At 35.8% G+C, this 27,945-nt stretch overlaps 2 protein-coding genes and 1 pseudogene across 4 annotated transcripts; 2 read left to right on the forward strand and 1 right to left on the reverse strand.

Moving 5' to 3' along the window:
- Positions 1–677: 677 nt before the first annotated feature.
- On the reverse strand, positions 678–3,942 carry LOC143618840 (uncharacterized). Its single transcript, XM_077090920.1, has 4 exons — positions 3,889–3,942; positions 2,806–3,817; positions 1,727–1,961; positions 678–1,662 (listed from the first exon to the last, which is right to left on the reverse strand). Exons 1-4 carry the CDS (start codon positions 3,940–3,942, stop codon positions 678–680), a joined length of 2,286 nt encoding a protein of 761 aa, XP_076947035.1.
- An 877-nt stretch (positions 3,943–4,819) lies between these two features.
- Positions 4,820–8,554, forward strand: LOC143618903 (protein IQ-DOMAIN 2-like). 2 transcript variants are annotated; one of them, XM_077090954.1, is made up of 6 exons: positions 4,820–4,912; positions 6,013–6,110; positions 6,198–6,461; positions 6,555–6,770; positions 7,695–7,814; positions 7,885–8,554. In XM_077090954.1, exons 2-6 carry the CDS (start codon positions 6,036–6,038, stop codon positions 8,383–8,385), a joined length of 1,176 nt encoding a protein of 391 aa, XP_076947069.1. In that variant the 5' UTR covers positions 4,820–4,912; positions 6,013–6,035; the 3' UTR covers positions 8,386–8,554. The 2 variants fall into 2 exon arrangements, with proteins under 2 accessions (XP_076947069.1, XP_076947070.1); XM_077090955.1 differs by having other exon boundaries at positions 6,210–6,461.
- A 7,142-nt stretch (positions 8,555–15,696) lies between these two features.
- Positions 15,697–25,811, forward strand: LOC143618842 (3-oxoacyl-[acyl-carrier-protein] synthase I, chloroplastic-like; annotated as a pseudogene). The gene is made up of 8 exons (XR_013151082.1): positions 15,697–15,818; positions 22,132–22,471; positions 23,056–23,477; positions 25,057–25,071; positions 25,144–25,245; positions 25,337–25,403; positions 25,491–25,670; positions 25,706–25,811. The product of XR_013151082.1 is annotated as a 3-oxoacyl-[acyl-carrier-protein] synthase I, chloroplastic-like (transcript).
- Positions 25,812–27,945: the final 2,134 nt, after the last annotated feature.

The following is a 27,945-nucleotide window of genomic DNA, read 5'->3' on the forward strand; positions in this document are numbered from 1 at the left end:
GAACTCTGAATATACCATCACGATGTGTTTTCTTTCTTTACTCTTTAATATTAATAAACTGAGCTTCTGGAACACACAGATAGATATAGGTTTGCTAGTTTCAAACCGGCCCATCTTTGCCCAATTATATTAGAGAAAATTTCCAAAATGTCAATTTTAGAGAGAGAGAGATGTAACCAAATTTCAAAACTCCTAAAAATGTCCACTCCATACATGTCAGCGTGTTTTTTAGGCGGGGGGGGGGGGGGCAAGTTTTTTCAAGTCTGAACTAGAAGACGACATCTGTCATCAGAAAAGTCGGCTTGCCAAAAATTTAGTCGGGACCGTATATATATTTGTCTTCTCATATTTGGTAGTGACGCAAAGATTTTTCAAATTTCAGTTGGATGTATAGATTTTTCAAATTTCCCGTTAGGATAGACTAATTTTTCAAATTTCCCGTCGAATTGGGCTACCCTTTTTTTATGACACATGTCATCTTCTTGTTGTACCTTGTTAGGGTTAGAGAAGACTTTAGGAGAAGCAGACTAATAATAATTTCTGGATGGTTCATTCATACGTAAGATTAGGGTTATATAGCCCCATAACCATAAATAGTTCCATACATAAAAGGAAATAACAATCAATTCAAATATTAAATAAAAATAATAAATACGGAACGTATCAAGACTCTCTCCTTAGCCACTTTTGCCCTCAATAAGTGGGTCAAAGTCTGGAAAACGCAGCTTAAGATCTTCTAAGAACTCCCATGTTGCGTCTTGAGTTGCCTGACCCTGCCAATGTACCAACACTTTCATAGCAGCCCTGTGACCCCTCTTAACCAATTTTCGCTCCAAAGAAGAATGGGATCTGGTATTATACCACCATTCAGCTAACACCACCCACTTGACCCATGTGTGCGGCCTTTCCATTACCATACACCGTAAGTACCCCTCCAAACACCGATTCACTACCTCCGTTTGGCCGTCGGTTTGAGGGTGGTAAGCCGTAGACAACTTAGCTTCCACTCCTTGAAGGTGTAAGAACTCGGTCCAAAAAGAGCTTAGAAACACTGGGTCCCGGTCCGAGATGATCGAATTTGGGCACCCATGCAGCTTATATACGTTGTCTAAAAAAACTTGAGCGACATCCTTAGCAGAAAACGGATGTCCCAAAGTCATAAAGTGACCATATTTTGTGAGCCGATCAACCACTACAAAGATGGTATCATTTCCTTTAACATTCGGTAACCCACCAATAAAATCCATTGATATGTCAGAAAAAACCATATCCGAAATCGGTAACGGTTGTAGCAACCCCGGTAGTGCCCTCTTGAGTCGCTCAAATGCATCTTGGGTCTCAGGACTCCACCTAAATGCGTCCTTTTTCAACAGATCCGTTAGAGGTTTTGCAATCATTCCGAAGGACCGAATAAACCGTTGGTAGTACCCGGCCATCCCAAAAAAACCCCGTAGCTGTTTAATTGTTTTAGGACTTGGCCACTGTTGCACCGCTTCGACCTTTCCCGGGTCTGTCTTCACCCCTTCTTTTGAAATAATATGGCCCAAATACTCCACTGCCCGGCCCCCAAACACGCATTTAGATTCTTTAGCAAACAACTTGTTCTCTTGCATTATGGAAAGGACTCGTTCCAAGTGTTGAATGTGATCTTGTCGAGTGCGACTGTATACGAGAATGTCATAAAAAAATACCAATACTCCTCTCCTTCAAGTGTTTGTTCACATACTCCACCATTTTCTCAACTGAGAATAAGTTGTTTTGGAGACCTTTAAGCTCATATTGTTTTCCCTCTATTGCGAATTTCATTGTCATCCTCTGGAGATTCCACAGGATGTCATGCAAGGGTAGGAGCCATTGCACTCCCAATATCATGTCGTAACTCTCAAGCGGTAATAAAAGTTTTGAACCAATTACCTTGCATATTTCACTGGAAATCGTGACATGCCTCGGCACTTGTGAGTCTTTTACCATCAGCAACACCCACATTGAGTGGTGTTACTGGCTGTATATCACACTGCAATTTCTTTGCTACTTTAATCTTAAGGAAATTGTGGGTTGACCCGGAATCAACGAGTATGTGAAGTTGCCAATTAGGCTGAGGGGTGTGGGGGGCGCGAGAGGGGGCGCGAGTGGGGGCGCCAGCCAATAATATTGTGATGTGTGGCAGAGAGAGAAACTTGATAAGATGGGTGTTGGTTGTGGTGCTCGCGCCCCGGGCCATGGTGTGGAGGGGCGCGAGAGGGGGCGCGAGCGGTTTTATATATATATATATATATATATATATATATATATATATATATAATACCACACCTCCATAATTGCTTGCATCAGTCTCCAAGATCACCGGCGACGCTCGACCCAAGCCATCTCCGGCGACGCTCTAACCATCTCCGGCGACGCTCGACCCAAGCCTTCTCCGGCGACGCTCTAACCATCTCCGACTAATTACTTAAAACATAGAACCGACACCATGCTAATAATCTCCATTCCGCCGTAGCCACCTCCAGACAACCTCTATCCCACTGAAATAGACGGCACAGTGCACCCGATCTTTTCCGACACCATGAAAAAAATTTTCATAAAGAGCCAACGGCTCAATTTATAAGGCCCCAACGGTCATGCACGCATTCCGAAGCCCACTTTACGCCCAGTCCCAGCCGCTACTGGCCTGGCGCCTGCCTCTTTTTCCGCACTCGCGCCCCTCTCGCCCCCCTCTCGCGCCTCGGTGGTGTGGTGCTCGCGCCCCGGGGCGCGAGCGGCTGTCCTCTTGCGCCCTTCCTAGCGCTCCACACCCCTCAGCCTTACCTATGGACCCGAGGACTCGCATGGTTGAATACGATGGAATACCAGTCAATGCATGAATTGATATTTGGGGATCTTCCTCCTCCTCGTCTTCAATCACCCCTTCTGGCCCCTCCCCATCATCTTCCTCCGCTTCAGTGATGTACAACTGTTTGCGAGGGCGTGCACACGTGTGGCCTGGTACAAATTTCTCCGTGCACCAAAAACATTCGCCCTTCGCGCGCTTTTGTTCCAACTCCTTACTTGTAAGGCGACGGGGACCGTTCACCGGTTTCGTCGCTAGGCCGGCTGGTTGGTTGGGAGTGGGTAAAAGTGGTAGTTTGGTGGCATTGGTGGGTGGTGTGTTACGCGAATTGTTGTTGATCTTTGTGTTTCCTGCATTCCACTTTCCTTTATTAAGTTGTTCCTCCAAATTTTCGTTGTTTAATGCTTGGGTCTTAGCCAACCTATATGCCTCATGCAACGTGCGTGGTTTAAACATCTTAACCGGTCCCTTAATTTCTGGTTTTAGAGCCTTAAGATAGAGACTCACGGCTTGTGTTTCACTCAACGTAACCTTGTTCAATAATGAATCAAAAGCAGTGTTGAGATCCTGTAACGAACCCGTTTGATTGAGGGAAGCTATTTCTTCCAATGGATCCTCAAACAAGGCGGAGGAAAAACGGGATGAAATAGATCTTACATAATCGTCCCATGGAACTTCAGAGACAGTAGCATTCCATGTTTTCAGGAAGGCCCTGTGCCATTGGAGTGCATCCCCCTCTAAGTGGATAACCGCACACCTGAGTTTAGTCTCATCCGGAGTTTCATCCAACGTGAAAAAGTGCTCGCAACGGTAGACCCAACCCTCCACGTCTTCACCCGAGAACTTAGGAAATTCGACCTTTCCTATTCGCAAGGGCTTGGCACCCCGTGATTCCATTCCACCACCCGGAAACGACGAACTGAATCTTGACTGGCTCGAGTTATCCCGTACCGCCTTTAAGATTTCCTCTTGTTGTTTGGATGATTGTTCCTGTTTTGTTTGGATGATTGTTCATGTTGCTTCATTATGGCTGATAAGATCGCTTGGATGTCGGTGATTGCCTTCTCATGAGTCTTGAGAGTGTTGTCAATATCTTGGTTGCGTGTGTTTGTCATGATAGTGAGATATTCCGACAGGAGATCGGAACGACTCTGATACCAATGTTACAAGCCAACACAGAAGAACTCAACCAAAAAGACTAGTCTGATAGGTGAGGGAACCCATTTGACTTATAAACCCCACATCAATTGCCCATACAACCGATGTGGGACAAGTCTCATACCTTGCAATGGTTTTAGTCCGTAACATACCTAAAAGGCTAAAACTCGTCATGACGACTAAACAACACGTCGCCAGTGTTAGGTGGAGACAAAGCTAAGATTCGATTTTTGATAAGACAAAACAAGAACCTCTATATTTAGGTTATGCGTACTACAAAATGCGTCGTTTTGCACCATGTGGCGTCCAGTCAGCAGATTGTGAGTTTTTGTTTTAGAGATGTAGTGGTGTAGTAGCCCAATATATATATATATATTACACTCACATAGTATTATAATAATAATATAAAGTCAGTGAAATCGGGTGACAAAAATCCCCCCTCCCCCCCTTCTCGCCCCAAATATCGCCTGGGGGGTGTTGTAGCCACTTCTCGCCCTTTTCCCCGTCCATTACACTCGGCCTTTTGACGTTTTGTGAAATTTTCCATAACATTGGCACATGTAGTTGTATCAACGTTATATCAATATTACCATGTCAGTTTCTGTGACATGTAAGATCTGAAAGTAGTTAGTTGTACTTTAACAACATTATAAAGTCTTTAAAAAAACATATGTGTGAACAAGTGCACCGACAGACAGCCAAGCCAATCCACGAGATTTATGCTACTAATTGACTTCTTCTTCTTTTTTATTTAGCAAAAAAAAGATATTCACAGATTGATGCTTGTGGGGTCCACTTCATATTTGTCGTTCATTTGAACCTCCTCCTCCTTAATTCATTCACCATTTCCTCCACAAGATCTGGTTTTCATCCCAAAAATATACCAATATTTCAATAAGTCTTTCAACATCAAAATCATATCCATAGGTAAATTTTTCATTGTTATAAGTTTTTTTGTTTTTTGTTTTTTGTAACTTCAAAAGCATAATTTTAGTTATGCAATTTAAGTGAATTTATTGAAATTTATATGAGTTCTATATCCACTGGCATCCGAGTGTAACAAGAATTTATTGGATCCTGTTACCTTATTTTTTTACTAACAATAAAATATTTATCTGAATTTTTAGTGTTATCTGTTTAATTTCTTGAAGTTTTTTTTTATTGATTAGCTTGTGGGTATGAAATTATGAATTGTTTATTAGATCCTGCTAAAGTGCTAATTATTTTGAGTGTTAAAATTCTTGACTTTTTGATTTACCAGTGTATTTGGGAATTGTGCAATTTCTTGAATTTTGGGTATTATACTGTTATTTAGGCCGGACAAACGGGTCGGGTAGGCTTGGGTTACGGGTGGGGAAGGCTCCGGTTATGGGTCAAAATGGGTCGATTCAAAAAATGATTATTTTGGTTATATGGTAGAATGGGTTTCGGGTTAGAACTGGTTGGTTTTAACAATTAGCAAAAAGTTCATAACCGGAGAAAATTCAAATTAATTTTACTAAAATTCCTTCGTTTAAGGATTTCAAAAATCCTTCCAAAATGTTTGGTTTGGAATGGGGAACGTAACCAGCGTCGCCGTGACACATGGCACTGGACGCTCATTACCCAGTGCCGGTGCTCACGTAACCCGGCCCTGCTATGCACTCAACTCCACACTCGACGTTTAACCATTTTTACACGAGTACCCAGCACCGGGTTGCCTACTATTATTTATTGATTCATGGGTTTATACATTATTTAGGTTCCTTTTTTATATATATAAATTTCAGGTTTTTACAGTAATTTAACAATTTTCATTTTCACCGACAAATCGACTAACTTGCATGAAATATTTGAATTTTTAAGGATCTTGATAAGCCCAGAATAAGTTCTGGAGTTTAGGAATAATGTTGGTCCCAGTTTCATGATGCACATTAATTTTTTGAATCTTGAATTGTTATACATGTTTGAGTGTTGACCTTGAATGTCAACGTTTAGTTGCTGTTATGAAACTGAAAAAATAATGAATTTATGTTAAAAAAAAACAGGCTAATTGGCGAATGATTCAGTAATGGTGAAGAAAGGAAATTGGTTTTCTTCAATCAAGAAGACATTGAGTCCAAGCTCTAAACAAAAGAAAAGCCAGGTCCTTTCACAACTCGTTACAATTGCATACCTTACCAAAAAAAAAATATTTTTTTAGTTAACGATGATTTTGTTATGTAAACGACAGAAGTCAGAGAAGAAAGAGGAACATCCTTCGGCACCTAGTACATCGGTTGTAGAAAATGCTGGCGGTTCTGGTGGCTCCCGCTCGTTTCCTCCACCAGAAGAGGTGACACCGCTTGTGGTGGAGGCTGAGCCGCCACAAGCAGTCAGTCGTGCCCCTGCTGCTGTCAGTGCAGCAGCAGGGGCAGCCGCCAAGTCTCAGTATTCAGGAATATCAAGGGAGGAAGTTGCAGCCGTTAGGATTCAAACAGTTTTTCGTGGTTACTTGGTATTTGTTTTTTAACCATCATTTAAATCAAGAACTACATGGTAACATAAAATGCATAATATTTAGAGTTTTTTTTTTTTTTTTGGGTAATAGGCTCGAAGGGCGTTATGGGGTTTGCGAGGGCTCGTTAGGTTGAAAACGGTGGTTGACGGGCCAAGTGTCAAGCGACAAACGGCTAACACTCTCAAATATACAAGAAGTTTATCTCACTTGCAGTACCAAATAAGCTCCCGAAGGATTCGGATGTTAGAGGAGAATCAAGCTCGTCAGAAACAACTCCAACTGGCTAAAGAAATGGCCAGCTTGCAGGTTAGTTTTTGTATCAAAAGTCAACAAAAGTAAAAAACCGGGTCGGGTCAACAAAAGTCAAAATCGGGTCGGGTTGGAACTTGTTGCTAGCCAAAATCAGTTTAGGTTTGACCATTTTGAAACAGGGTTTTATTGGGTCGGGTTTGACTGAGCGCAAACCAGTTTCAGAGTATAGGTTTACAACCCGACTTTTATCCTATGAGTCGGGTCGGTTCCTGTGCACCTCTACGTATGAAGATAGAGGTGTCAATTTCGACCCATTTACTTATAAATGAGTTGTTTTTCGTTATATTCTGTCTTTAACATGTCAAATGCTAAATAGTTACTTTAATAAATATTTTTTGTGCACCTCTATGTTTGAAATGTTAAAAGTAAACATGCCAAACAGGTGGAAAATTGTCCACAGTGCAAACGAGCCGAGCCGAGCCGAGCCCAACTAGGCTCGAGTTCGGCTCGTTTAACTTACATAGAGCTCGAGCTCGGCTCGTAAGTAAATTTTCAAGCTCTAGCTTAGCTCGTTTACTATTTATCATTTATTTTTTATATAAATATAATTATTTTTATATATTTTTTTCTTGTATAGAACAACATATATTATTTAGTTAATTTTATTTATTTTTCCATAACATTATATATATACTAATTAATAATTGTTAAAAATATATTTTAAAAAATTATGATAGGCTCGTTTAGGCTCACGAGCCGGCTCGAGCTCAATAAGTGAAGCTCGGGCTCGTTTATTAAACGAGCTTACTTTTATGCTCGAGCTTGGGCTCATGATAGGCTCGTTTGCACACTTAGTACTATTGCATACAAGCTACTTTATATTATCTACCAAAAATATTCCGAAGGTGTCAGATCAACCCAAACCCGTTTTGACCCATTTCACAATCGTGAGTTTTTCTAATACATATTTTGTAACAGAATGGGGATGATTGGAATGATAGCGTGCAGTCTAAAGAAGAGGTAGAAGCAAAGCTTCTTAGCAAGCATGAAGCTACTATGCGTAGAGAACGGGCCATGGCGTATTCTTTTTCTCATCAGGTAAACAAATATCAACAATATTATTATTAATATCACAGCCTTAAAGCCGAATATGTAAACATCGTAACAGCGACCGTGGAAGAAAGCATCCGGGACCACACACATGCTGTTCATGGACCCCGCGAATCCTCAATGGGGATGGAGCTGGTCAGAGAGATATTATAAAGAACCCGTAACCGACCATGCATCAGTCAAGACCGGTATCAACATTACTAGAAGTGAAATTGCTAAATCGTATGCGCGCCACCAACTTAATTCCGCCCCAACGACTCCTCGGTCAAAACCAAAACCCAAGCCTGGGCCGAGCCCACGGGCTTTCGGTTCTGGGCTCGAGGCTAACGTGGATGATGATGTGAAAAGTGTGACAAGTGTTAAATCCGAGAGGAATGATTATAGGAGGCGTAGTGTGGGGTCTATGGTGGCTGCCAAGTCAGCAAAGGCGAAGACGCAGACGGAGAATGGTGGGGCGAAGAAACAGCTTTCGTTTCCAGCTAAACCGAGGCGGCATTCGGGGCCGCCGAAGGTTGAGACCAGTGTTTTTAATGGGTTGGAGCATACAAGTGCTGAGTGATTTGTTTGGTTATTTATCTACAGTTAATGGTGCAATTTGGAGGTGAAGTTACTTTATATATGTGTATTGTAAAACATCAATTTTTTTTAAATTATTGTATTAAAGTATGTAATTATTGTTTATAATACTGCACTTCTTTTGGGCATAGTTGTTTTGGCTTTTGTTGGTTTGGACTAGAGATGTTCAACGAAACCGGTTCCTGGAACCGAACCGGTGGACCCGAACCGGACCCGAACCGATTCCTACCCGTTTTTTGCAGGAACCGGACCCTATCTGATTCAACCCGATGATCCGTGACCGGTTCTTGCATTTCTGAGTGGGGGCGGGTAGGAACCGGAACCGGTTCTGGAACCGAACCATCCGGAACCGGTTCCTAACCGGTTCTAGAAGATATTGCAAACAGAATGCACAAAGACCTAACATATCTTCTAATCTTCTAATATGAAAGATGATTTAGATCACTTAAAGACGACTTGACCATCTTAAGGTTAATTATGAACATGCATCACCTATCCTTTAATACACGTGCCTTGTATACTGAAATTCATATAAGCTCTTTATTGACTTAAGAATTTTCTACTAGTTTAGTTTAATTAGACATGGTATGCTCAAATGATCGACGATTGAGCTCGAATGACGATGAACCGCCCATCGGCCATGGTTCTTCTGCTACTTGGCTATTCAAATTTCAATAAAATCCTTGTTAGATACATCGACTTGTATGACATTGCATCGACTACATATGTTCTTTTTATGAAATTCTTCAATTTTTGATGTTTGTTTGAGTTGATTTTATCTTTACAAGCTATTAATGATGGACTATGCATTAGCCATCCCTCTGGTTCTATATATCATGATTTTCTTTTCACTTGTTTGATCTTTTGAATACTTATTGTGATGATTTAAGAATATAGAATATGAATATAAATTTAATTATTTGTATCTATGGATATTTAGTAAAAAATTATAATCTCTCTAACAAATCAACTGATGCATGGAACATATTCCACTAAAATTGTTTCTAGTTTTAGATTTGAATAATTGTCACTATGAAACAATTAGCTAGTGACTCTGGGAACGATCACTAATGGTGGCATTTTAGCCTTAGGAACAAACATATATTGCAATTCTGTATTCTAGATAAATCAATGTAACACTTCTAAAGGTTAATATTACACCTATACATAAACTTTTCAATAAAATGTTTTAATGACATTATTTCACTAAGATTTCCACTATAACTTTTTCAGCATAAAAAACCCTGACGTTTTCACGCTAATCTACGAAATCATCTAAATCGCAGATTGTGATGATGGATGAACAAATTATCTTGAAAAGGTTATAATGGGAAACCATAAAAACAAGATTTTAACATGATACCACTTACCACCACATAAAGATTTTATTTGACGAATTTCTATAAAGTACACCCTAAAAGCATTGTACTTTTAAGACTATAAATCGCAAACGAAAAACGAAAAAAAAAAAAAAATTTTACACTGTAACCGGTTGGAACCGGTTACGGTACAGGAACCGGGTTAGGAACCGGTAAGAACCGGTTAGATAGGTTAGGGGTCCGAGGGTGGGAGAACCGGTTCGGTTCCCTAACCGGTTCAAGCCTGGAACCGGTTTAAAAGGGGGTTTTGAATATAAGAACCGGTTAGGAACCGGTTCCGGTTCCTAGTCCCAAACCGTTTTGAACATGCCTAGTTTGGACTGGCCTATGGTTTGAAGCATTTTGTTAACAATGAGTTACTGAATAGGCAGTGTTAAATAAATATCAATTTGTTTCGGGTTAAAACGAGTTTTGACCATTAAAATGAGGTCACCTGATTTATTTGCTTTTCTGGCGTCGGGTGGCGATAGAATACAACGTTGGTGGAGGGCACGAAACCAACGCTTTGGGTGTGTCTGAGACAGTGGTGGAGGTTTATGCGGCGATAATGATGGCGGCGACTAGGGCTATAAACGAACCAAACGTTCCGCGAAGAATTCGTGAACAGTTTGGCGGGAAGTTTGTTTATGTTTGTTTGTTTAATAAATGAATGAACATGAGCAAGAAATTTCGTTTGATTAGTTAAACAAACAAACAGGAACAGAGCCCCGTTCGTTCAATTATGTTCGTGAGTGTTCGGTAATGTGTTCAAGAACGTTCGTTCATGGTCATTTGTATATGTTGTTCATGAAAGTTTTTTTGTACATTTATTTATTTTATCTAAACATTTTATATTCTTTAATTTATCACCTCTAACTTAAAATAAGAAATCATGTTCTCACATTCGTTTTTAGTACACATGACATCAACCTATCTTGATAGATATTATTTTTAATGGGAAAACTTAATAGAATAGTAACAAACTTTAACCATTGTATCAATTAGGTTACTCTAACTTTATTTGTTTCAATTAGGTTGCTTACAAACTTTTTTTGTCTCAGTTAGGTTACTCACAATAGTTTATTTATTTATTTATTCTGTCTAAGTTAGATTATATTATGAATTACTTGTTATCTTTTTTGAATTATTATATCGTTTTTTTAACAGCTAATTATTATACCATTTGACTAAATTAATGTTAGATGAATTTAATTTTCCTTTTTAAATTTAACCGCACGTTTAAGCTTAAATGATAAAAAGTTAATTTTTGTGTGAAATTTAAAACTAAAAATATTTTAATAAAATAAAGTATTTCTAATAATAACAAAATTGAAATATGGTGCTTTTCGAGAACAAGCAAGCGTAATTTTTTATAATTTAATAATTAAAAAACATGTTCTTTTTTTAATTTGTCAATTTCTTTAATTAATAAACTCCATGTCACAAATTTTAAATTCCATATCATCGGTCCACATCACTGTTTAGAAAATATTTTAAATGAAAAGTATGGCACGGCAACATAATTATCTACTTAAATGATAAAAAAACTATAATTAGTACATAGGTGAAACTTGAGTGATCTAAATCTGAATTATTTTTTTTGTGGGTAACCTAAATGAGACAAAAAAAAGTTTGAGAGTGATAGAATTGAAACAAAAAAAATTAGTAACTTAATTGGTGCAGTGATGAAAGTTTAATATTAAAATGTAGGATGAGGTTACTGTACAATAATTGCTTAACGTACGATAGGTACGTGAGACGCTCAAAGGCAAAAATAAAAACGCTCAAAGGCAAAAAATTCTAAAACACTCAGCCAAAACTAAAACGCTCAGCCAAAAAACTAAAACGCTCAAAAACAGTTTTCATGAAAAAAAAGTAAAAATTGATTGATTAACGATCCAAAACTGTTTTTTTGTGAACCAATGATTAATTGGATATGTATTGACCAATGTTTTTAAAAACCGGTATTTTACTTGTACCATATTAGGCTAAAAAATGGTACAACCGGTTGAACCGGGTTATACCGGGAGGTTCAAGCGGTTGAATAGTTTACCTTATAATTTCCTATATATATATATAACTTCAATTCAAAAATAACCGAAAACTAAATGATTTCCATAACCAAAAAAAACCCAAAAGTTAATCCATAATAAAAAGATAATGCAAAAGCACTCAATTTTATAAAAATAGTACTAAAGTTTACACGTTTGAATGTTTATTGTTGGGTTAAAAGTAATTTTGAAAAAAATATGGGCAACAAATATCAAAAAAATTTCGAGCTTAAAACCGGTTTGCCGATAAAAACCGGTATTTTAGACAAAAACCGCCGGTACGATGTTCTAGCAAACCGGTCAAAAGTACCGGACTTAAAATACCGGTCTATTATGCAAAATCCGGTTTAACCGGCCGATCTGAACCGGTTTTTAAAACACTGGTATTGACGATTCCGAGATGTTTGGATGTGATTTCATGGATCGATTTCATTAATATATAGGGTATTCACGTACCTATTGTACGTTAAGGTATTATTGTATTATATCTTTTCTTTTAAAATGTAATACCATAACATAATAATAACTTATCATGCAAGTATCCAACCCTCCGTTCATAAATTTCGTATTAGTGCCAAACGGCAAAAAGATATTGTGATTACACGACTAATTTAGGTTTTGTTTATATTGGTGAACAATAAATCCTGTACTCGAGAACCTACAAGTCGTTCGATATCAAGAGATAACATAACAAATGGTTAGCCTGAACCATTCTTGATCATATATATATGCATGCATGTTACGATACTTAATTCATTTATATATATATGCGTTCATGCTTTTGCTATTATCGATTCTAGTTTCGGTTCTGTTAGTGCATATAAAACACACAAAGTGTTGTTAGTAGTATTCATTATAGGATAGGTTATATATACACACAGGGGAAAATTAACGTACAAACTAACAAAACGTGTTAATTGTTATGATCAAGTAGTGTAATTATGTAATTACATCATAGTATAATTACACTATGTTGTAAATATAAATTACACTTACTTAATTCGCACAGTTATCACGTTAATTTAATTTGTATTTAATCCAAACCCTATATATGATATGAGTTGTGAATACAAAAAGCGATAGATTATTACGCAGTTTATGGATTTTATTAGTTGTTCTTGCACTTATGCTTTTTTTCTTCTTTACATAGTGCTACATTTAGCAGCATTAATAAGCTTATAACATTTATTATGACATTACAATCATAATCAGGATACTCCATTTATGCCTATTTTTCTAGCATTTGCTGCGGGTGTTGTTTGCACTTTTCGACTTTGCTTCAAAATTGTTACCAGACCTCCTGGGGTGAAGAAACACTAAATGACCCCGGCAGATTACGGATAATCTTAGGGTTAAGTAGATGTTTCCCACGAGGGTTAGGTCCGGCAAAGATGGTTATTCTTCTTGACCTGCAAAACAGACACCGTGAGCTCGTCACTGAGAAGGGGGGGTTCCTCCTTGTGACCACCCTCTGGCGTGAGAATCAGACTAGATTGCTTTGAATATAAGTGTATATTGAGAGAAATAGCTAGAGAGAAGATAAGATAATATGAGATGATGATACCGTTCCAAGGTGTTGGAGTATTTATAGCCGAAGGTAGGTTTCCAAGCAGGTACGGCCAGCTGTATAATATTCCTTTTCCACCAACTACGGGCTATGTACGTGCCACGATGGGAGTTGGTGGGTAGGCAGCGGCTGATAGTGACATTTTGTACTGGAGCGTGCTCCTCCTCGTACTATTGTCGGTGAGCTGTCACCCTGTGATTGATTCATGGGCTGCTTTGGTCAGATCTTGTCTATTTTGTCCATACCTTGGCAGGTATAGTACAAAAGATCTTCCAGAAGCGTACGGACTGGCTCTTTTGCGCGGGAATATTCCCGCCTTGCTCATTCCTTCTTCAAGTGACATTACTGAAGTATGAGTTAGTGCCTTATGCGTGTAGCCTTACTGTTAGTGCGGGTAGCCTTCCTTCTTGGCTTGTACCCATAGCTGCGGGAACAGGCAGGGTACTGTACCAAGGGAGGCTTTCCTGCGGGAACAGCTGGCTTACTGCGTGTAAGATCTTCTCTCTGAGCATAGTGGGTCCTGCAGAACCAACTGGTCTATGCGCAGACGTACCTCTTCAAGGTGTGTCTTGCGGGTCCAACTGGGCTTTGCGGGGACCTACCTCTTCATAGGGCTACAACCGCATCCTCATCAGCATCAGCATCAGCATCCGCATCCTGCAAAGGCTATCCTGGGGGTTTCAAAACTCAAATGACTAAACAAGAAGCTGCTCTTATTCTTGGAATCAGGTAACTTTGTGATTATGATTATGATATTTACAATTCTTTTTATTTTTTCTTTTGCAAAAATAACATTGTTATTACGCAACAAACTACGCTGCCACCCCCTTTTGAATGGCAAATCTGATCCTACTAAAAACAAAGTTATCGTTCGCTGAACAATTTCATTATTAAATGTTAAACACAATTTCCTACATTTTGTTTCATTACAAGTGTTCATATGATTATGAATAGTCATCTGGTTTAATAATGAGTTTTGTGCACAGGGAAAATGATGCAAAAGATAAGGTAAAGGATGCTTATCGAAGGCAGATAACTAGAAACCATCCGGATACTGGTGGCAGTGCCTATATTGTCGCCAAGATCAACAACGCGAAAGATATTATGATGAATAAGAACCAAGACTGAAAGACACTATGTTCATTAGTTGCTAAGATAGAGGTTATTGTTAACAGAAATTTGAATAGTAATTACCTTCACTTGTCATTGGCCTATATGTTTAACATTGCTAGGCTTGGTGATTTGAGTTTTTGAACAACACAATGAATATTCACCACACTGAATCTAAAAAAAAAAGAATCAAATCTTTTACATCACATCTATTATTATACACCATAATCTCTTTGAAGAAACACGGATCTAATCTCCTTGACGGGTCTTATATCCAATGAGTCTACAGTGTAATATACGGATAACAACCAACTACGATATGAGCACAACTTTCCAAAGTCCAGTGACCGGAACCTGCAAAATAGACACTGTGAGCTCGTTACGGGAAGGACAAGAGGGGGGGGGGGGTCTTCCCGTAACCACCCTCCGACGTGAGAATAAGTACAATTCTGATGAAGATAAAGTACTTAAGTATATTGAGAGTATATTGGGGAGTGAATGAATACCTCATGCAGATGAAGGGCGTATTTATAGCCGAAGAGTGGGGGGAATATGACTGGGCCAGCTTTCCTTTAAGAAGATGCTCTCGTAACCGCCTAGACACGTGTCCTCGAATGATAGGTTTAGCTATACGTCGCATGTGCATGTATAACAACCGGGACACGTGCCCTTATGCGATAGGTTGGTGAATAACCCTGGCCATGTGCACGGTTATAACGGCCTTGCGAGGTGTCCTTTATTCATTAGCTGAGAGATCATGTATAGCCCAAGAAAGCATCTTAATAAATCTTCTAGAAAGTAATTAGTTAACTACAGTTGTCTCATAACGTCACCTCCTGACTCTTTCCGCGGATGATTATGCTATCATGCGGATGACTCTTGAGGACGTCCGGATCCTTCCGCTGGTATTCTCTAAGGATGCATCATTGCTCTCCCTTTGATAGTTTAAGCGGGTGATCCGTATGTACCGCGGGTGTCCCGTGAGGAGCTCTTACTTGACCCGCGGATTGCACTTAAGGGTATTTGGGTCTTTTTAGTATCCTACCTCTATATTCTTAAAGGCCATTGGCCAAACACAAAAGGTGTAGTTTACTGATCCCATAGATGAGCAGGGTATTGATGGAGTTTCATGAGTTTCCACTAGCAAGTTCTCTTGGTTTTAGAAACATATGATTGGTTTGTTTTAAAGGAAAAAACTAGTTTTAAAGATGGAGATGGTTGTATGTAAGCACGAGATGGATCTTGGGATCTGGAGAGGAGATTGGAATGATCGGCCATGTAGGCAAAGACCAGGACACGCGGGCATGGCAATCAAGAGGAAATTCTACAGGTCAAGAGATTGAAATGATAAAATTCATCATTTTTGAAACCCGTTGAGTTGTGGAGACGGGGGTTTGTATAGTTAGGTGCATTACGATAACGACCTAAACCCAAAAAATAAACTAATAAACACCCAGAATGGTATTGACAAACTTACGATACAAAAAAAACATTTAAAAGGATGTGTATTCGGTTGGTAGTTGACACAAATTCAGTCGGTATCAGTTAGGTTTGTGACGGTACCAAAACTAAACCCAAACATAATTTCAACATTGTTGATATAAAGTTCAAAGAAATGAATCAGGTGGCTCTAGAATAGGGCGTAATAGGATGTTATCTGTAATTTGTAAGATATACATAAATGGAGGATCTTGCAAGTGGAAAGCTTTGCAAATGATCTTCTATTTTTATAAATAAAATTTGGCAGCTAACTCGTTAATTTTGTTCATCAATGTTAAGCAAAGGCGTAAATGGACCACCTAACTCTTTTATTTTATATTGTCAAGTCGAAATACAAAATATAGCAACGCCAAGAAAGTTAGACGGTCAAATTAACAGATGATTTTCAAAAAATTGTGTTTAGAAATATTAGATAAATTGTGTGTGAACAAAACCGCTATAAAATGTTAAACAAAATACAATGGTCCTTTGAAACGTTATAGGAGACATGTTTAATAAATTTTGTTTGTATATTAACTGCTATGAAATGTTGGACGTAACTTCGGACTCCAAGTCATAAATCGGTGAACGGTGAACTTAAGGGACCAATAATGACAAATTGATCAAAGTTAGTTATGATTTCCCTTCCTAATTACATTATGTTTTCTAATTGTATTGTAATTATAACCGGTAATGTCTTGGCTAACAATATGGTTAGTCTATATAAATCGAGTTATGGTTAGACATTAGAACATGTGAGATGCAACAGAGTTATGATTCATCTAGAGACAAACGCAAGATGTAACTGAGTTATGTTTCATCTAGACGCAACCAAGTTAGGGTTCATTTAGAGTCAAACCGAGTTAGGGTTTGAGAGATTGTAATAAGCTTTTGAGTTATATTTTCTGATTAAAGAGTTAGTCGTTTAGTACTTTAGTTCGTGTTTGTTTATCGATCTGGACTTAATGAAAGCTAAAAGTGTTTTATTCAAACAACTATAAATGAAAATTATTTACATTAGATCAGATTTAACCGCTTTAAATTACGTTATTTACACCGATCATTGGCGTGATGCACATATTATTTGAAGTGCGTTCTCTTTTTTTTCTAAACGGTTTTATGCATAAATGCTTTAATATAAAATTTAAACAGATTCTATAAAGAACTTTTTTTGTACTATTCCTAATAATTACTATTGCTTTTAAATAATAATATATTGTTATTGTTCATAAGCTTGATAAATAAAGGAAGCGTTATATGTGATCGTATATTAACAGACTAGGGTATATGCCCGCGTGACACGCGGGTGGAATAAATTGTCACTAAACATAATCAACTTAAACATCAATTTAAACAAACATAATATTTCTTTAACTACTAAAACTTGATAGATTTACATTGTCACTTAACACATCAACATACCAACCAAAAAGTAATAGATTTACGTTGTCTTAATATTAAAACTTCCAAATTACAGGAAGTTAATTTGAACAACAAACATAATAAATTTAAACAACAAATTCAAACAACACAATACTTCTTCAAACTTTCGGACCAAAACGTTAACTACATTGTCTAGATCTTAAAAGTTAAAAGTTACAATAAGTTAATGTACATCGAACAACCAAAAAACATCAACAAAACACATAAACATGTACTTTCATATTAAACCACCATCAACTTTTCAAACATTCTACCAAAAGAAATTCATTTTGTTTCACCACTTGATAATATAATAAAACAATAACATCCAAATTAAATATACCATAATAACATATTTAATAATGAGTAACATTTGAACATTTATAAAGTTGTTTTTATTAAATTTTTGTTTTTATTAAAACAAAATAACATACAACAACAAACAAAGTAAAATGACAACATAAAATATGTTTAACTTAAACCATTAAACCAAAAAGATATATCAATAAAAACATTTTATGGTCGTCATTTTATACCTAACAAATTTGATACTCTTCTAAAACAACCTGTTTTGAAATATTTTCAAAATAGTTACAAATTGGAATTAGTAAACTTTAAAAAACTATGAATTTTTTTATTTTTGACCAATCTTGCAACAAACTTTTAAATCACTGACATTAATATTTTGTTAAACTTGAAAACATTTTACAATAAATGAATTTTCAAATAACTTTGGAAAGATTACAAAATTTTATGTTGACTTTGAAAATAATTAAAGGTGAAAAAATATGATGCAAAATCAATGAAAACATATATAATCGTATAGGAAATAAATTATCAAATATTTTAATATTCTTTGAACACAAATTAAAAAAAAAAGATTTATATTATGTTTAAAAAACTTTTTAAGTTAAAATGGATAAAAATATAATACGTGTTTATTATATATTATTGAGAAATTTAATGACATTAATATTTTGTGAACACAAATTCAAAAAAAAAATAATTTGAACATACATAACCAAATTTAAAATGGTGAATATAAAAAGAAACTTATGTTTTGGGTGTGGAATCTCATAATAAATTGAATCTGCTATAAGTAATAACAATAAGAAATTAATATGTGATTAATTTAATTTTTGAAATAGAAAGTGACATTCAAATTTTATGAAAAATTGTCATTTTTAATAATATTCACTAAATCATATGTGCCGAATAATATTTATAAATGATGATAAAACAGTTATTTAATTTATGATATATTAAGTATTGATTATTAGAAATTATGTCAATTTGAATATTGTGTTCTAAAATAACGCGATTATTATTTTAGTATTAGTTAATAATTAATATTCACGTAAATTAAAGTAAGATTACATTACAATTATGGTAAGTCTTTTTAGTTTGACAATCAGTTTTTTTAATATTAAAATGATAACTTATTCTAGTTAATGTCAAATAATAAAAATTAAAATCAAATCGGTTTTAATTTTACTAATATGACTAATTAATTTAGAAATAATTACAAAAATGAAAATTAAATTGTTTAATTTGAAAACTTCAAAAAGTTATGGAAATATTTTGAAATGAGTTTAAAATTATGGAGAGTATTAAAACCTTTAAAATTTTGTTGCAAGATTGGTCAATTTCCGAATTGAAAAGGAGTTTAAATTTGTAGTTTTAAGTTTGAATTTGGCCTTCTATGTAAAGATATAAATAATTTGAAATATTTTGATTCATGGGAACAATAATATTAATAAATTATGAAAAGCTGTCATGTTTAATAATATTCACTAAATCATATGTGACGAATAATATTTATAAATGATGATAAAACGGTTATTTAATTTATGATATATTAAGTATTGATTATTAGAAATTATGTCAATTTGAATATTGTGTTCTAAAATAACACGCTTATTATTAATTAATAATTAATATTCACGTAAATTAAAGTAAGATTACATTACAATTATGGCAAGTATTTTTAGTTTGACAATCAGTTTTTTGAATATTAAAATGATAACTTATTCTAGTTAATGCCAAATCACAAAAATTAAAATCAAATATGTTTTAATTTTACTAATATGACTAATTAATTTAGAAATAACTACAAATATGCAAATCAAATCGGTTACTTTGAAAACCTAAAAAAATTATGAAAATATTTTGATATAAGTTTAAAATTATGGAGAGTATTAAAACCTTTAAAAATTTGTTAAAAGATTGGTCAATTTCCGAATTTAAAGAAGTTTAAATATCTTGTAATTAAAATCATGAAAACTTTATAACTTATTTATTGGTTTTCCATATATAACGTAATTGGTTATATACAGAAAATATAATGTATCTTACAATATAATAAGCATAATAATGTTTTAAGTCAAATATATTGAAATATAAAAATGGTAAGGTGTAAATTTTATTATTTCTGTCAAAATAAGATGTAACAACTACTTAGAAAAGGTAATGAATTAATAATAACAAAATTACAAAAAAATTATAATAATTATTATAAATTATAGAGATTATCATTAATAAATAGATAAATATAAGATACAAAAATAAAATTTTTCTTTAATACATCGGTTCTGATTAAAGTATATTAAATGGACAAAACCAACAACTATATTTGATTGATTATATAAAAATTAAATAAATTACACGAATTGTGAAAAATACATAAATACATGAATAATAACAAAAATATACATCAATATTAAACAAAAAATAAGATATCTTATCAAAAAAATCTTCAACCCATGAAATTAGCTATATCAAGTTGGGAACATAACCTGAAATGAGAAAATTAAATATTAATATTCGTTTTACAAATAATAAATTTTAATCGTGGTAATGTTACATGTTATGAAATACTTACCTAGTAATTCATAAAATTCAACTTTTAAATTTGTAAATTTATAAACTTTAAATTACATCGTTTTATAAATAATAAATTTTAGTGATGGTAATTTTAGAAATTATGAATGTTTGTTTAATCAGCCATTTAAAAAGTTCAACTTAAAGTTAAAATCAACTTTAATGTTTGACCATGCAATTTAAAAATGTTTAACCAACTTAAACGTTTGACCAACAATTAAATAAAAAAATCAACTTTAATTTAAATTTGAAAATTTAAACTTTTTAAATCAAATAGTTTTAGAACATAATAAATTGTAATGATGGTAAGTTTAGAAGTTAAGGAATATTGACCAACCATTTATAAATTTCAACTTTAACTTAAATTTGAAATTTAAAATTTGAAATTGTAATCGTTTTAGAAATAAAAAAATTAGCCGCGGTAATTCTATATGTTATGGAATGTTAAACCACTGATTTACAATTTATTATAGGCCTTACCGGAAAAATAATAATGATAATGTCCATGGATGAAACTTTTTATTTAGAACCTAGAAGAACAACATGTGAAAGAAAAAAACAGGAAAAATATAAAACTTCAAATAAATATAAAACAACCATTGTTATAGGTATAACACATGAACGGAAAAACTTATCGGAAAAACGTAAAAACGTAGAAATATTAGCTTCATCGCCGTTTTTGATTTAGAACCTAAACTGATTTTAAAAAAATCAGTTAACAATGAAAACAAAGATAAAAAGGTTAGATCTACAATAACCGGAAGAAAATATGATGTTGCTGGAAAAATATATAACATTGCCGGAAAATCATATAACATTGTTGGCCATTAGAGTATAATATATAACCTTACCGGAAAACGATTAATCTCGATCTACATTACCGGAATATAGAAGATGGTGGATGGTTGAGTTAGTAAGCCGAGAGAGATAGGGAGAGACAGATAGAGATTAAATACAAACAAAAATGGAAAACAAAAATCTTACCGGAAAACAGTAATAACTTCAAAAAATCAATTCAATCTTGGATTTTGATATACAACCTAAAGAGATTATTACAAAATCATATAATAATTAAAATAAATATAAAACCATATCGGAAAACCTTACCGGAAAAAGATATTACCTTGCCGGAAAATCAAATAACATTGTTGGCCATTAGATTATAATATATAACCTTACCGGAAAACGATTAATCCTGATCTACATTACCGGAATATAGAAGATGGTGGATTTAGTAAGCCGAGAGAGAGAGAGAGAGAGAGAGAGAGATTAAAATGATTTTGGTGAAAAATATTAAGGTTTAAATAAGTTTTTTAGTGTTTGGTAAACATGACACATGACAGAATATTAGAGCACATGAGAATGGAAACATGGTGACTGGATTGCACATGTGAACAGTCTAAAAGAGGGCCATGTGTCCACATTGTATTGCTTTAATAGTATTTAAAGATATTTTATTTCAGAGATAAATATATGAGCCCACATCTTAGTTCAAATAAGCGTCTGAACTAAAAACAGTGTATATTTGAACTAACAACAGTGTATATATGGGGGCAGCCTAGCTATAAAAATGCAACAGCCCATAATTACATATTAAATAAACTTGGCGATAAAAATTTAAAACACAACAAATTAGGCATGAAATTTTAATAGGTTGATAAGACATAGTACTAACTTTCCTTAATGGAAAAAGAATACTTATTTATTTATTTATTTATAACAATACCATAATAAGTAGTAACAATCGAGCATCTTCATACTACTCATGACAAACATGGGAACTCAAACTCATTTGGCTACTACACTTAACCCACTATACAAAAATAGTTTGCCCATAAGTGTTAAATCACCACCACCACAAGCCGCCGCGTATTACATTCTCACGTTTATGCCCGTAAACGAGAAAACAATGCCAAAAAGCGGGTTGTTGTAACCGGTATGGGAGTTGTGTCCGTGTTTGGAAATGACGTTGATACCTTCTACCAAAGACTCTTAGCAGGAGAAAGCGGGGTTGGGTTGATAGATCGATTCAATGTTTCAAATTTATCAACGCGAATCGCAGGTCAAATTCGTGACTTTGAATCAAGTGGATATATTAATCCCAAAGATGACCGAAGGTTAGATGATTGTCAAAGGTATTGCATTGTTGCTGGGAAAAAGGCCCTTGAATATGCTAATCTTGGTGCTGGTGAATTTTCCAAGGTATGTCATTTGTTACTTGTTTCATGTGTAGGGTTGTAAACGAATCAAACTTTCAGCGAATAGTTTGAGAAATGTTTGGCGGAAATTAAGTTGTTTATGTCCATTTAATAAGTGAACGAACATGAACAAAAATTTCGTTTAATTAGTTAAACAGATAAACATGAACAGAGTTCTCGTTCGTTCAATTGTGTTCGTGAACGCTCAATAACATGTTCATGAACGTTCATTCATGTTCATTTGTATATGTTGTTCATGAAAGTGTTTTTGTACATTTAGTTATTTTATCTGAATATTTTATATTCTTTAATTTATTACCCCTAACAAAAAATAGGAAATCATATTCTCGCATTATTTTGCATTGTTCTCATTTCATTTCTCATTATTCACATTGATAAATACATCGATCGTCCTCAATCTCTAGGCTTTGCCAATTTTTTTGTGATTGTTTGTGTTCGTGAACCGTTCATGTTCATTTCTTTAATGAACAAACGCAAACAAAGCCTTGTTCGTGTTCGTTTGGTTAGTTTGCAGCCCTATTCATGTGTCTAGAAATGTATGTAAGATTCCATTAAGTTTGTGTGCAGATCAATAAATCGCGTGCCGGTGTACTCGTTGGAACATCAATGGGGTGCGTAACGGTATTTGGTAATGGTCTGGAAACTTTAATGGAGAGAGGTTGCAATAAAATCACACCATTTTTCACACCATATGTTCTATCAAGTATGGGTCCGGCCTCTCTCGCTATAGATCTTGGGTTTACGGAACCAACGTACTCCATTTCAGCTGCTTGTGCGACATCCAATTATTGCTTCTATGCTGCAGCAAATCATATCCGTGAAGGGGTGGCTGATCTAATGATTGCTGGAGGTGTGGAAGCTCCTTTAACACCACTTACATTGGCAGGTTTTGGCGCATGTAATGAATTGTCTCGGCGAAACAGACTGCTTGCAGACCATGGGACCAAAATAGAGATGGCTTTGTCATTAGTGAAGGGGCTGGTGTTTTGGTAGATTAGACAATATAAACATAACATAGATATTTTTGATAGATTAGGTGGTTTTACATAAAAAAAATGGCTTTAAGTGGCTGACTAAATTTTAAGTGCTTTTAGGTAATTTGCTATCTCGGATAAAAGATTATGAGACATCAGCTAACTTTTCTAAGTGGCAGTCCAAGTCAGCCAATCCCGAACTCCCACTAACTCCAAGAAATCCTTGAGCTCGTCCTCGGTTATCTTCGTGTCTTCTTTATTACAAATTTATAAACTAACAACAAATTGCCCTATTACAAATTTGAACCATCTTTATGGCCAAAAGAAAACCGAAAAATAAATAATAACCGTTTACAACTTTTGAACCATCTATATGGCAAAAAACAAGCTCAATAACCAAATACAACCAAACAAACACATAGGTCGGGGCCGGATTTACATATTCAAAATAAATAAAATTTCGGGTCGTTTTGACTTGGTCAAACAAAATAAACAAAACTTTGACCAAATCTAAAATTACCCGAAAACTAATCTAGATCTACAAACTTTAAACGATTTAAAGTTTGAGATGTAGATCTGGTTTAAACGAACCGGGATCGACTCGTACGTTGTAACCGCGACTCTGATACCACTGTTGGGTTTCAACGGTGGTTCGGAACGAAAACGGATAAACCTTTTAAACCCGTTTTAGTAATTATTTCGTTTCAATAGTTATTAATCAATATTAATAAACATGGATATATAAACGAACTATAAAAACACAGCGGATGATTAAATGAGTAACACGAACCAAAAACCAAAACCCGGATCCGATTACAACGTTAAACGAGTACGATTAAAAACAATAAAACAACCATAGATTAGTTTATCGATATACCTCGGTTATCGAAACCGGGAAGACACCGAGGGCTTAACGAAATGCGCTAGAAAAGACACAATCAATCGGACCTCAACAAGTTCTGGTGGCGACAGTAGTACGCGGCGGCGGACAACTCCGGCGACGGCGTGACACGGTGGCAGCGGATATAATGCAGCGGACAGCAGCCGAACAGAAGCTGAACAATAACGGAACAGCAACAGAACAGTAGACGGGCTGCAGTAGCAGCTGCCGGAAAACCGGGACTGCCGGAATAGCAGGTCGCCGGAAAACCGGGGCTGCCGGAATAGCAGCTGTTGAAGGCGCGTCTAGGGGTTGCTCGGTGGTGCAGGTGCAAACGAGGTGCAGCAGCAGCAGCAAAGGCAAACAATATCGGTTGATTTGGGTGCCGGAACTAGGTCGCCGAAAAACCGGTTTGGCCGGAATAAAGGTGGCTGCTAGGGTTTGTTGTCTTAAGGTGTTAACTTTAATAATATCAAGTTATACTATATACAGGAACATAGTTAGGGTTTAATCAAGTTAAACCAATTGGGCTTGAGCCCAATTAACCAAACAAAGCCTTTAACCATCATCCGGTCCATCTAATTGATTTTGTGTCGGGCCCAATTAACATTTAAGTGGGTTTTGTATTTCGTTACCCCCGGTGTAACTCATACTGGGTCACATTCGGGTCGGTCTGCGTTGACTTGACCCGAACCGACCATTAAATCCAACAAAATCAACGCCACCAAGGTGAAGAGTACCGTACGTGTATAGCCAAATATGAACCCCATGTTGACAATATTCGCCTTGTGTTATTTTCAGTCTATGATCGGACACTCGCTTGCAGCTTCTGGAGGTATGGAAGCCATTGCTACAATTAAAGCAATTCAGACAGGATGGTTGCACCCAACCATTAATCAATTTGTGTGTCATATCTGCATTCGTATTATTCATATTATTTCTCGTTCCTCCTCTCATACTCTAATTAAGTTTCATGTTTTTATGGAAATTGTAGCAACTTGATCCTGAAGTTGAGTTTGACACGATTGCAAATCATAAACAACAACATGATATCAACGTTGGTGAGTTTTTTTCCATTTCGATCTCATTTATCCAATGTTAGTATTTGTTAAGCTCACTTATTCAATTTCAAAAAAATTTGTACGTAGCGATTTCAAATTCATTTGGTATGGGTGGACACAACTCTGTTGTAGCATTCTCTGCTTTCAAGCCATAATGGCAAAAGTGAATAAAGATATTATCTTTCAACCGATGAAACATATGATATCATTCTTATTGTAACAAAATTACTACGAAATGTAAAATATATATTACAATCGTATGTAATCGTATGTAATGTACATGAACTTAAGAGAATGTTAAGTTCCCTTAAGATGGCATTCACGATTATATGAAACTATAGCATATGCTATACAACTGGAAATGAACTTGAGAGTATGATATTTCATCATGCTTTTTGGTGTTTTTTTAAACGGCCAACCAAAACATATTTCATTATAACAAACAATCGTTACAAGCAAGTTACTAGCAACGACAACACCACCCCTAGCCACCCAATAACATACACCATTTGTGCACTAGACTAAGAGAACAGTCCCATCCCAACCACCCGATTACATAGTGAAGTTAAACCCACTCCATTATTCCTAAGTAGGATGACTGTGTATCACACATCTACCTTCCGTCTAGATAGTGTCATGCACCTATGTAATCCCTATAAAAGCATAAATAGATGGCACCTTGCACCAAGTCGTAATAACACTCCAACCTGTTTTTGTAAACCGGCATGAAATCATCAAGTGCCCTGCTGACTCCACCTCTACCTCACATATCGATTAAACAACCAACGCAACCGGAATACCTCTCTTAGCCAACGAAAATAAAACCAGGATTCTATTCATTTCAAATCTCCAAGCATGGATTCCAACTCTTTTAGGAACATAATTGTTCCACTCCATAACTAAGTTACCAGTCAAATCACCATCAACTTTCAAACCGTCCTTCAAGCTTCTAACCGAAAACCCACTCCCCACATCCAAATTCGAAACTAATTAGTCATCTCCTTCACCAACCTAACATGTTGACAAACCATCACCATACCCCTAAGTTCCTCCACCTCTTCCGCCCCGAAAGGCGCATGGTTCCGAGCCCACCTACAACAAATCTCTCCATACATCAGTAATCGGTCGGATACTCGACGCCCTTTACTTGATTCAAGTGCGAGCAGTAATGGAAATCTCAAATGATAGGCAACATCTCCCCATCAACAATCAAACCAAAATAAGGTGGTGTTTGGGATTGCTTATTTGACACTCCTGATGTCTTATTAACTTTTCAAAAAGTTAACAAGTTATGTAAGTTGTTTGGCAAACAAAAAGGACTTTTGGATTTTAACTTATTAATAAAGAAAAATAATGAGGTTTTGATAAGTTGGGGAAGGCATGAGTATAACTTGTTAACTTATTGTGTTTGATTTACCCCTCAAACCTTCAAAGCTCATTACACTATTAAAAAAAAGTGTCATTTATGGTAATTTTGGCCTTTCCACCACATAAGTTGATAAGCTAATCTAAACATTTTTTAAAATACTTCTTTAAAGAAAATTCATAAGTTAATAAGTCCTTACAAAAAGTCCTTTTTTATTTGAATAAGCAATCCCAAACACACCCTAAGGTGTTGTTCCCATATTTTATTTCTTTCCTTATCACATTTTTCAAGTCAATTCCATGCTCAGCAAGTCCCTTGACCCTCCGACTAACAAAAACTTATCTTAGGGTGGACGAAGTGTCCATAAGATAGGTATGGTGCCGCCTCAGTCCTAGCGGGAACACATCATTGTGGGCATCGGTAGGGAGCAAAAATCATCTCGGGCGGCATGGCTATCCCAATGATCCCGAAGCCAAATGGCTATATATCAACAGTAATAATATTGTTTCAAAAAAAAAATTAACCTATAATATAAATAAATAAACAAATTTACCCATTTTTCACACGAAAAAAATCTCTACTCAACTTCTCGAATCTCTACCCATCTTCTCAAAAATGGATCTTTTTAAAATTTTATCGTCTAGCTCGGAACCTGGTAGCGATGATGATGATCAAGAAGCCATGCAATTACTTGATCTAGTCTCGCAAGCGACAAGTCGTTGTCCAAAAGAATTAAGAGTTGCGTAAAGAGAGACCTCGAAACCACACATGAACAACTACTGAGAGATTATTTTGTTGGAGATTCCAAATTTAAGAAATATCATTTTAGGTGTAGGTTTCGGGTTTTGCGGGAACTATTTGTACGTAGGTTCAAAGTAGAGGTGTACAAAAAAACCAGGTTGGGACCGGTTTAGGCAAACCGAACCGAACCTGTTTGGGTTTAAAGCCAGTTTCACCCAAACCGCCAGTTTCAAGGTCGCTTCCCCTTAAGATATACCAAACCGGTTTGAGGAAGACCGGTTTATATACCAAACCGAACCGACGTGACCATGCCGGCCTATCTTGCTTCTAAACCGAAACGGTTTGAGTCAAACCGATTTTGACCAGCCGTTGACCAAACCTGTTCGGTTTATAAACCGGTTCAGTTTGGGTTTAAACCCGGTTTTGTACACCTTT

This window comes from Bidens hawaiensis, unplaced genomic scaffold (assembly GCF_021521415.1).
Source record: "Bidens hawaiensis isolate Kalapana, Puna unplaced genomic scaffold, B.hawaiensis_p1.1 tig00002343_1, whole genome shotgun sequence".
Classification (NCBI taxonomy): domain Eukaryota; kingdom Viridiplantae; phylum Streptophyta; class Magnoliopsida; order Asterales; family Asteraceae; genus Bidens; species Bidens hawaiensis.